Consider the following 11,791-nt stretch of genomic DNA (forward strand, 5'->3'; position numbering starts at 1 on the left):
CTTCAGATATGATGTAGTTATTCTAACTTATCCTTCCCTTTAAAGGATTGTAACAACTTCTATGTTATTTTACTTTTATTCCTCAGATATTCTTTCATATATTAGTAATGGTTCAACAATGTTTTCAAGCCACCAGTTTTAAACTTCTTTGAGTAGACTCAAGCTTTTCAATTCATTCATACTATTCTTCATTAATTCAAGTAATTACCACCCATTTCATACATCCTCCATCTTTGATCTTCTACTTTTACTATTCAGATATTGTTTAATCTACATTAGTAATGGTTCAAAAATGTTTTCAAACTGTCAGTTTTAAGTAAATCTGAGTAGACTTCAGACTTTCAATTTCTTCATACTGATCTTCAACAATTCAAGTAATTTCAAACCATTTCATACTCTTCATATATTGTTTCATCTCTTCAAGATTTCTTCAGCAGTTTCTTAACTTAATTCAGCATAGTTTCAATAATTTATTCAGCTCATTCAGCTTCCAGCTTTCAGCATTCACCCGTATTTCCTTCAGGAAATGCATTTTCTAGTTATTACATCTTGTTTCAAGATACAGAGACGGAGACAAGGTTTTTCTTCACTGCTGAAAGATATTTCTGGGATACATGAATATAGTACATAAATAGTTGTTTGCTTGTTTGCTTTTATCTCAAATCTCTTTATTCTCACTATGTTTTGTTGTTAGTTGTTTGCTTGTCTTTCGTTTGCTTGTTTGTTTTTATTTTAATGCTCTTTACTTTCACTGTGTAATGGAAATCTTAATGTACAAAGGGTATATCCTAGGCATAATGAGCTACTGCTTCAGCCTACTACACCTTTTGGCTGCATGTGTTACTGACCAGTCTATGCATTTAGTCAGTCTCTTCTTTTTTTTAACCCTTCTTTCTGTCTCTCCATCCCTCCTTTCTCCACTCCTTTCCTTTCTTTGTTCCTCCATCCTTCTTTCCCTCCTTTCTCCCTTCTTCCCACCATCATTTCCCTTCCTTCCTTGACCCAATCTGTTCTCTTTCTTTCTTTCCTCCCTCCCTTCTTTCCCTCCATCCATCCTTCCTTCTTCCTTGACCCAACCTGTTCCCTTTGCCCATCCTTATTTTCTTCCTTTCTCCCTTCCTTCTTCCCACCATCCTTTTCACTTCCTTCCTTGACCCAATCTGTTCTCCTTCTTTATTTCTTTCCTCCCTCCCTTCTTTCCCTCCATCCTTCCTTCTTCCTTCATTCCTTCCTTGACCCAATCTGTTCCCTTTGCCCATCCTTCTTTCCTTCCTTCCTTTCTCCCTTCCTTCTTCCCACCATCCTTTTCACTTCCTTCCTCCCTTCTTTCCCTTCGTTCTTCTTTCTTCCCTGACCCAATCTGTTCTCCTTCTTTATTTCTTTCTTTCTTTCCTCCCTCCCTTCCCTCCATCCTTCCTTGACCCAATCTGTTCCCTTTGCCCATCCTTCTTTCCTTCCTTTCTCCCTTCCTTCTTCCCACCATCTTTTTCACTTCCTTCCTCCCTTCTTTCTTCTTCCTTCCTTGACCCAATCTGTTCCCTTTGCCCATCCTTCTTTCCTTCCTTCTTCCCACCATCCTTTTCACTTCCTTCCTCCCTTCTTTCTTCTTCCTTCCCTGATCCAATTTGTTCCCTTCCTCCATCTTTCATTCTTTACTTCCTTCCTTCCTTCCTTGACAAAGGAGGACAACAGGAGGTTTGACTAAATTAATAAAAATATATCATATCATATCATATCATATCATTGATCATTCAAAAAACCAAAGGCAAATGAATGTAGCCGACATTATACGCCTGCTTGTATCATTTTGCACATTATGATCATATAAATAAAATTAAATATATAACATATAATACATATATCATGTTGGAATAAACAATGTGCTATGAGTGCATTATAGGCCACACACACACACTCGGGTCAGGCTGTGTTCTGGGGCGGGGCCGTGGTGTCGGCCAACTTCAAACCACACACACACACACACACACACACACACACACACACACACAAACACACACTAACACCACCACCACCTCCACGCCCACTCCCCACCCCCCTTCCCCCCCTCTCCCCTCCATCAGCCGCGGCGTCACGCCACAGACCAAATAGCATCTCTCACGGCTTGCTGTTGCAACTCCATTTTCCAGAAGCCTCCAGCCCAGGTCTCCATACAATAAATGGTCTCTCATGGATACAGCGACGTGAGTGTGTGACTGTGACTGTGCTGCGAGTGTGTGACTGTGTGACTGCGAGTGTGTGTGTGTGTGTGTGTGTGTGTGTGTGTGACTGTGTGTGTGTGTGTGTGGCGTAGAGAGACACTGACCATGTCCACTTTGAACACACACACACACACACACACACACACACACACGATGCTGTAAATGTGCAGCCGTGTCTTCTTTTTTTTTTTTTTTACATATTTTTGCCGACGCTCTCCAGCTTCGTGTGGATGTGATGATGATGATGATGATGATGATGATGATGTGGTGAAGTCGGTCCGGCCTCATGTTGACGATGCTGCTCACACACACACACACACACACTGAAACACACACAAACAAACACACACACACACAAACAAACACTGAAACACGACGAAGCATCAACCAACCAACGAAGGAGTGGATGAATGAATGAATGGATGAATGAATGGGCTCCATTGGACGAGTGATTAACTCAGTGCACAGAGCAGGAAGCAGCAGGTCCGGATGAAACACAGCTCTGTGTCTCCCCAACCTTAATTATTCATGTCCCACTTACTCCTGACAAATTATTCAGAGCTTACTCCGATCCTACACTCTCTGTCAAAGATGATTGTCTTTCAGAATATGTTAATAAAGATTAAAGATTGATATAGTTGCATCATTTCCTTTTTTTAAATTTTTTTTTTACTTCTAATAGCAAACGACGCTTTAATATTTCACGAGGCGATTTCATGGCTTGATTTGGGGTTTTTAATTTTTTTTTTTTTTTTTGATTGAAAATCTGAATTAATTTGTGTTTGTTGAAGCGTCTGTTGAAGGGTTTCAGGAATTCCCCAAAACCAGTCGATGCAGAAGCTTCAGAGATGCAGAGAGAGAGAGAGAGATCAAAGCCTTTTACAGTAACAGCATTTCACAGTCGTCACTATTAACGCCTACAGTGCTGCAGAACACTCTGTACTAACTTGCAAAACTTTGCCGGTGACATTTATTTAAAAAAAATCTAATTACACATTTTTTAGGGGGCTTGACTGGTTGCCACGTCTTTACCTTAGCAACAGTAACATTTGACTCCAGATTAATATCTTCATGTTTCATTCATTTCTTTTAGCAACAGATGGAGCCTTCGTTCTCAATCTGCAAACCTATTGATCATTTAAAAAGGGGCTGCGACTAAAGAGCTGTTTTCATTATTAATTAATCTGATTGATCCGATTATTGTCCTGAGGGCTTGGTCTATAAAAACACAATTTTGTCTTTATAGCAGAGAAAGCTGAAGTTACGAGCTCATGATGCAGTAAATCCTCACAGCCAGAACCAGGATCCATCTCTAGGGGAGAGCTCTGTTTGAAAAAGACTTAACTCAACTTAACAGGTTTTATTTTTATCAATTACTTTAACTTCAGTCGATTCGTTTTTCCGTCAATTGAATAGAAAACCAAACCAAACACACACACACACGTCCTGCAGCTTTAAGTGGAAAAGTAGAAGATCCTGTGCTTTTATATCGCCCCTCCTTCCTTCCTCGTCTCCTCTTAAAGACGTGTGTTATATCTCAAAGGGAAACCACTTTATTTGATCTGAGGGGAATCTTCACTAAAACTTAGTTATTTTCCAGTTACGTGTAGTTTCAGATACACTGAGGCTCAGGGGGCTGTAATAAAAACTGCTGCAGAGCTGATTCACCAAAGTCAGGAGAGATTAGCAGCCGTGTCTCTGTCCCTGTACGTGTGATTCACTTATCATCATCATCATCATCATCATCATCATCATCATCGCTGTAAATCCACCTGTAGAAATCTCAGTTCCCACCTGATGACACTCACGTTTCACTCCTCCATTCATCTTTAAACAAAAGCAACAAAACAAGCAGACCGACGCGAACAACAGCTGATTTTAACACAGTATGTTAGTGCAAATCCACCGTCTGTGATAATAAGCCAAATATATTCCCTCTGACTCGATAATTAAACAACACCACAACTGTTGCCGTGCCCCAAATAAATGCATTTGTGAATTGTAAGAGGGTGGAGGGATGGATGGATGGAGGAGGGGCAATGTAAACGGTTATAAATATGTGATCCTGTTTAATCACATTGAACAAAATGGTCTCAGTTGCTTCGTCTCAACCCAAGTCAGTGAGCAGTGATGGATGAGCCACAGCAGCACTTTTTTTTCTCCTCCTCTTTTCTCCTCTGTTTTTGTTTTTGTTGCTGTTTTTGTGAATAAATCTGGGTAACGCTTTAATTTACAGGCCGTTAATTACATGATAAAGTCAAGAAATAGCAAATAAATAACAAGTAATTGCATCATAATGTCTAGAAATAGCCTAGAAACAACGGTCAGTTTCATAGCAATGTCGAAAAATATAGCCAAGAAATGTTGGTCAATTGCTAGAAAAATGGAGAAAAATTCTGGCCTTTCCCAAAAAATTAAAAGCATGAAAAGCATGTTTAGTCTTTTGTCTTTATGAAAAACATGACATTACTATGAAATTGACCCTTATTTCTAGGCTATTTCTAGACATTATGACGCAATTAATTGTTATTTCTAGGCTATTTCTTGACATTATCATATACACACTAAAACAGTTGGGTTAAAAATAACCCAATTTTAACCCAACTGCGGGGTTGAAAAAGGACAAACCCCTTTTTTGGGTTGTTTTAACCCAACGTTGTAGTTAAGTATAACCCAACTTTTAGGTTGAATATTGGGTTATTTTTAACCCAACTATTGGGTTGTGTATAAAGTGCTTGCTCAACCCAATAGTTGGGTTAAAAATAACCCAACGTTGTAGTGGCACATGGTAAATTCATGCAAAACCACTGATGTGCGTTGCCTTCAGGGGCAGTTTTTCATCAAGCAGTCTCTGCATTTGCCTCTAAAACAACTCTGTCTGGTAACGTTGTGTTATTATCTCATAGCGTGGTGAATGTGCAGGTCACAACTTGTCCACCAGAGCGTTTTGGAGTTGTTGGATTGTGTATTTGATGAGTTTGATGAGGGAAACCAAGAAATCCCATTAGCCTACGTAGCGTAGCGCTGAGCAGCTCACGGCTCTGCTCCGCCGTTCTAAAAATAGCTTGCACCGACAATTAAAGGTAACGAACCAACTGCTATGACTATAGGGATTATGGCAATGGGCCAATTTGCCAACATGTTTAACTATCCCTTTAAAGTCATATCCGTGACATGCTTTGGTCAAAATTCCCCAAGGATCAAACATCACAGCTCTCTCTGTTCAGAACAGCTGGTTTCAGTGTCTGTCCCTTTAAATGCAAATGAGCCACTCCTCACCAGGCCACGGCCCCTCTACAGGTACCTGCACTCACAGGTAGGGGGGGGATTATGCAAATACAAAAACTAATGACATCATTGCCTGACAACTGAGGGAACAGCTGGTAAAACCACATGGATTTCAACCTCAGGAGCCTTTTGGAGGTCGGAGGGCAAACACCCAAATATACGTTAAAGGGATAGTTCACCCAAAATTCAAATTTCACTCATTATCTACTCACCCTCATGTGGACTAAGGACTGGGAGAAGTTTCAGAGTCCTCCGTGGCTTCTCTGAGTTACAGAGGGTCTCGGCGTAGCAGTGCATGTCAATATGACAGTTGCAAATGGATACCAACTGTCCGAAAAAAATTAAATAAGTCTATATTTCAAGCTTGTTTGCAGCGGAAGCTCCTCTTCCTGGTCCGTCCAAATCTCGCGCGATTTTGACACCGGCGCAAATCTCGCTGCAAAAAAGCTTGAAATATAGACTTATTTTATTTTTTTCGGAACAATTTCGCATTTTGGGGCTTCAATACAAGACGGACATTACATACGAGCAGCATGGAGGAATTTGGATGTTTTTTGGTGTGTCTTTTTGTTACGAAGACAGTTGGTATCCATTTGCAACCGTTATATGGACATGCACTGCTACGCCGAGACCCCCTGTAACTCAGAGAAGCCACGGAGGACTCTGAAACTTCTCCCAGCCCTTAGTCGACACGAGGGTGAGTATAGATAATTAGTGAAATTTCAATTTTGAGTGAACTATTCCTTTAAAGAGCCTTCAGAAAGTTATATTTCCATTTCCAGGTGCAGGTGCAGCAACATGCTCGGGGGTGAACTCACCTTCCTCCTCGCTGGAGCCCCTCTCCATGGCCGGGTAGAGCGGCGGCGTGGTGTTGGCGCTGCTGGGCGGAGCCGCTGCTGCACTTTTGGTGAAAATCCCGCTGATGAACTTGAGCATCTTGCGGTCGCGGGGCGGAGCAGCGGCAGCAGCAGAACCAGCAGCAGCTCTGTGGATCGTCGCCCCGTGCAGATCGCTGTTGTCCAGCGTGCGACTCGTCCCTTTCCTCTGAGGCGGAGGAGGAGGAGGAGGAGGTCCCGGCAGCGAGACGGTCACGGTCTTGAACCCTCTCTCCCCCTGAGGGCTGTCCCGGGCCATTAGGCCTGAAAACCCTCCGCCTAAAGGAGGAGCGCCGGGGCGGATGAGCGTTCCTCTGCCGTCGCTGTCGGCCCAGGACGCGCGGTACGGCCCGAGGGTCGTGGCCGCCATGAGGGGCGACTGGTCCCCCATACGGTTGTCCCGGCGGTCCAGAGTCTTAGCCGAGTGGTACAGGCTGGCGTTGGCCTCCCTCAGCTCCCTCCAGGCGGCCGAGTTGCTCCCTGCATGTGACCTTTTAGGATTAGATTAGATTAGATTAGATTAGATAATATTTATTTCAAACCAAACAAAATGATATCTCATGTAGGCTACAACATAAGAAAATCCACAGGACACCATATAACCATATCCACCACTTTATTTTCCCATGATCCATTGCGTCACACCACAACGGAAGTGGGTTTTAGTAGCATTCTAGCGAGCGGCTAACTGGTAGCGTTAGCCACCGGTGTAGGCACCAAATGTGGGGGCTCCGGGCTGCCAAAACCGTTTTGACTGAATCTGATGTTTGTTAAGTCTATAAAACGAATTATTGAACAAACATTACTATTTCTGTGTGCACGTTTTTGTAATTAGTCATGGTTGTCGTAGTTGTTAGCTTTGCTGCTGCTGACAGCTAACAGCAGCAGCTAAGCTAACATCAGGACGTCAGCTGTTAAAACCCTCCCTTTGTCGGACACGACATGAAACTACTCCAGTTAGCTCAGTCATGTTGGAACTAGGATATCTGCTGGAAAAATGTATTTTTTTCATGGGCCGTTTATTGAGTTATTGTTGACACTGCTAATGGCTAACAGCTAACGGTTAGCCCAGCTAATCTAAAATGTTTGTTCAACAATTCGTTTTATAGACTTCATAAACATCGGAGTAGTCGCAATGGTGATATAGTGACGTGAAAATGTGACATAGCTAAAACCTCGTCCGTATTGTTCTAATTAAAATTACGTGATGATTATAAATAAAGTCATCACGGCCAATGTCTATCAACCAGTCTATCTATGCTATCAACAATACAGTAACGGTGGAATGGAGTGTCATGGCCACACCCAGCGTCATTCTCCGGAAAGTGGTGGATAGAGAGCCGAAGTGGAAGCAGGAAGTAGGCCTAACGGTCACCATGGGACCTCAATTCGGAAAAAGTCTCCATGTAAGTGAACGGTCAAAGTTTTATTTCGTGATCTGATTGAATTGTGCCATGAGAAAAAAATATGACCTCTACCTGTTTAAAACATCACGTTTAATGCCAAAAAATCAGCAGTTTATCGTAAAACGGCAATGGAAGAATGTAGTTTGTGTGAAGACGGACTACAGATCTGGTAAAGGACGGCATTTAGTGCGTGATGTCACCTACGCGACCTATAGTCTTTCTGGTTACAGATTCTTCGGAATTTAAAATTTCGATTTAAAAATCGTCCAAAAAAAATATTGCCCACCCCTAATAATCATTCAACTGTTTCACTGGTGGTAAAAATGCAGACTAAAAATCGAGAAAATCTGCAATATCTTAGAATCGCAATTTAAATTGAATCGGCATCCAAAAAATTGTAGAAGAATTGAATCGGGAGAAAAGCATATCGTCCCAGCCCTAATGTTTACTCTCTTTTCAAAAGCCTGGACTGCATGAAAGAGGCAAAAATAAAAGAGTATAGAAAAATCAGGCTTCTGAAACCTTTCTGACAGAATGAGATATAGACTGAGGTAAACTGCTACATTTTAACATTCATCTGCACACAAGAGCCTATAAATTAACAAACTCCAACAACACCCCCCCCCCCCCCCCCCTCTGACTGCCCCCTCATATATGCCTGCCTAGAACCGGCCCTGAATCAAATCAAATTATTATTATTTTTTTTTAAATCGATTTTTGAAAATATCGCGATACTTATGTACTACTAAAAATCGAGAAAATCGGCAATATCGTATAATCGCAATTTAAATCGAATCAGCATCCAAAAAAATCGTATAAGAATCGAATCGGGAGAAAAGCGTATCGTCCCAGCCCTCCTACCTCATCAGGACCTCGGGCCCTCGCTGGCCGACTTGCAGCAGCGCCGGCGGCGGCTGTGGCGGCGGCGGCGGCGGGGGGATGGAGAACGGGAGGCTGCAGCGCGAGCGGCTACCGCCCAGCTCCGCTGCTGCTGCTCCGTTCTCGCCCTTCAGGAACAGCAGCGGCGGCGGCTCCCGGTACAGCTCCGTCTTGGGGCGCATGGCGTCGGAGCGAGGCCCCTCCCGGCGCACGGGTCCCTCCGAGGAGGACGTTGCTGCTGCGTACACTTTGACCATTTGCCGGATCTGAGGAGGAGGAGGAGGAGGCGCTGCTGCTGCTGCTGCTGCTGCTGCTGCTGCGTGCACGAGGGAAGTGTCTTTGCTTTTGCTTTTCCCAGTGGTGGCGTTGATGAAGTCTTTTTGGTGTCCATGATGAGATTCCCGCCTCTCAACAGGTTTCCCTCTGCTGCTGTACTTCAGCTGCACCGGCGGCTCCACGCCTCCTCCTCCTCCTCCTCCTTCATCTTCATCTTTTCCCACCACTTCTGCTTCCCTCTCCTCCTTCTCAGGGACATGTCTCACCTCCACATCCTCCACCTCCTCATTCTCCTCCTCATTCTCCCTCTCCTTCTTCCCTTCCCCCTCTGGAAGAGCGTCTACATCCTCTGGCACGGCCTCAACCTTCACCAGAGTGAGGGAGATGAGGTAGGTGGTGGTGCGTTTCTGTGGGTTGCCCGCCGCTTTGCTCATTTGGGATGAGCACCAGCAGACCTCAGCACAGCGGTGGCGGCACCGGCTCTTCTTCTCCTCCTCCTCCTCCTCCTCCTCCTCCTCCTCCGCCTCCTCCTCCTCCGACCTATCCAGATCCAGATCCAGACCTGCTGCTGCACATCTCAGTTACGACAACCGGGACGAAACTGAAGCAGAAAAGAGACACTGAGATAAAACACAGACACATGATCAAACCTTGTGTTGCTGATTATGTCTGACACCAGGCTTATGATGGGTTTGCTGCTACTTTAATGAAGACACAAGGAGGAGGAGGAGGAGGAATCCTGTGAATTGCAAATTTTTTCCAGAATATAGTTAAAAAAGGCTGACCCAGTGGTGAAACAAGTCTAGACCATTTTTTTTTTTTAAATGCCTCCATTAATCCTCTTCAATGCACACCACCTCCACCTCCTCCACCACTACTACTACTGGTCTCCACCACTGATTCATTCATAATTTCAGCTTTTAAGCGTTTCCATCCTTACTAACTCATTTCATCTCGACAGGTTAAATGAAACACATGGAGAGACATTAGGAGACATTTTTTTTCCCTCTGCACAGTCTGTTGATGTCTTCGCCCTCAGATCTCAGACTGGAATTATGCAACAGTCAATACGTTCGACTGCTGATCCATTTCTTGCCTATATACGTACAGGGCTGAGATGAATACTGCTTGAATAATGCCACCTTTACTACACTGGTAGGTCTCTCTCTCTCTCTTTATTTTTTTATTTTCTCATATCATACCTTCATTTTTCCTGAAGAATAAGCCACTGCACTCTCTCTCTCTCTCTCTGTGTGTCTCTGCTTACGGCTCCTTGTGCGTTTCATTTGACGAGGAGGGAACAATTTTTATCTTGCCATCAGATTTTGTCGTTCGTATCAAAATAGCACATCAAACAAGGCTGAGAAGAAGAGGAGGAAGGAAGAAAAAAAGGAAAAAAGAAGAAGAAGAAGGAGCTCCAGCTGATGATGAGTCAAAGAGAGAGATGAAAAACAGGTGAGAGCAAACCGGGGGTTGGTTGGTTGAAAATGGGAAATCATTCACATGTCACGAAGCGTCTGGCAGCTGGAGCCTCAATCCGACAATGTCATGCATAACATTATGTATGCACGGTGTGAGGGTCAAAGAGAAAAGAAAAACCCAATAAAAAAACCCAAAAAAACAGCTGTTACAAATCCAGAAAATGAAAAGAGAGAAGAGATAAAGTGTCCGGCTCCATCCTCCTCCTTTCCTTCCTCGTGTTGTGCCTGATTCTGGATCTGTATCCACCTTCCACAGCTTCCTCTCGGTCACCGCATCCTCTCTCTCTCTCTCCTCCGAGTGCCTCATCCAATTAGCAAGTCAATAAAATGTGTCTGTGAGGCAGGAGGAAGCCCACCAGCTTCACCACAGCCCCTCCTCCCTCCCTTTTTCTTTTTTTCCCTCCTCTCTCCACCCCCTGCTAGCCGCCGTTAGCCCGGCTGCTGCTGCTGCTGCTGCTGCTGCTGCTGCTGCACACTGGGACTCATGAATCCTCAGCTCTGGGGATGAGGAGGCTCTGCACTGAGGGGAAGAAGGTGGTGATGGTGGTCGTTGTTGTTGTTGCTCACGTTCATCAGATTTTTATCTGTGCCGACACAACAAAAGAGACAAGGAGAGAGAGAGAGAAAAAACACCTCAGCTCTGCTCCTGCCAATGCATCTGCTCTGTCTCCAACCCTCTCTCTCTCCCCCTCCGCCTCACAGTCTGTCCCCTCTGAGCCAGAAGAAACAAGTGGAGGAAGAAAAAAAAAAAAATCTTGAATGTCTGTGCACGACGATACAAGAGAGAGACAATAATGAATAGAATAAACAATCAGAGAGAATAAATAAATTAAAATTTTAAAAAAAAAAAGAGGGGGAGGGAGGGAACATCTAATTAAATTGCATGAGAAGAAGATGAAGACGAAGAAATGATGGATAATTAAATGCAGGATGTTATAATGAGATGGAAAAAAGGGGGAAAATCCGTCGTGGAAATTAAAAGAAATGCATAAAAAAGGACATAAAAAGAAAAACACATAGTATTTGTGTTTACTCCATAATCTCCCCTCAGAGGGAAGCTGCCTGTCATCCCTCTGTGTCCTCGTCATAAACCTGTCAACACAACACGCGAGAAAATGAGTCAAAAATCATGTTAATCAGCGTTTTAAAGCTTCGGCTCAGTGATCCTGGATTTACTGTTTTATATCCACGTTTGAGCTTTTATTCTGATGAGACGGAGCCACTGCAAACGGCTGATTATTGTGGATATACGAGAAAACAAACAAAGTGGGTTTAACAGTTCAAACTTTTTGGGGGGGAAAGGTTATTATTAGTTATATTCAATCACTATTTAAACAGTGACCACAGCATTAGCCCAACAACACTAA

General features: G+C 43.6%; 1 protein-coding gene across 1 annotated transcript in view; it reads right to left on the reverse strand.

The window, feature by feature from the left end:
* The window catches only part of LOC146986801 (arf-GAP with GTPase, ANK repeat and PH domain-containing protein 1-like), a 46,834-nt gene extending 37,457 nt beyond the window's left edge, over positions 1–9,377 (reverse strand). Inside the window, exons 1-2 of the mRNA XM_085775677.1 lie at positions 8,650–9,377; positions 6,326–6,873 (exon numbers count right to left, since the gene is read on the reverse strand). Coding sequence (XP_085631803.1) covers positions 6,326–6,873; positions 8,650–9,377 — 1,276 coding nt within the window. The remainder of the gene's footprint in view (positions 1–6,325; positions 6,874–8,649) is intronic.
* Between the last annotated feature and the right edge of the window lie 2,414 nt (positions 9,378–11,791).

Source organism: Trachurus japonicus, chromosome 5 (assembly GCF_045865225.1).
Source record: "Trachurus japonicus isolate A0001 chromosome 5, Traja_1.0".
In the NCBI taxonomy this organism is placed as follows: domain Eukaryota; kingdom Metazoa; phylum Chordata; class Actinopteri; order Carangiformes; family Carangidae; genus Trachurus; species Trachurus japonicus.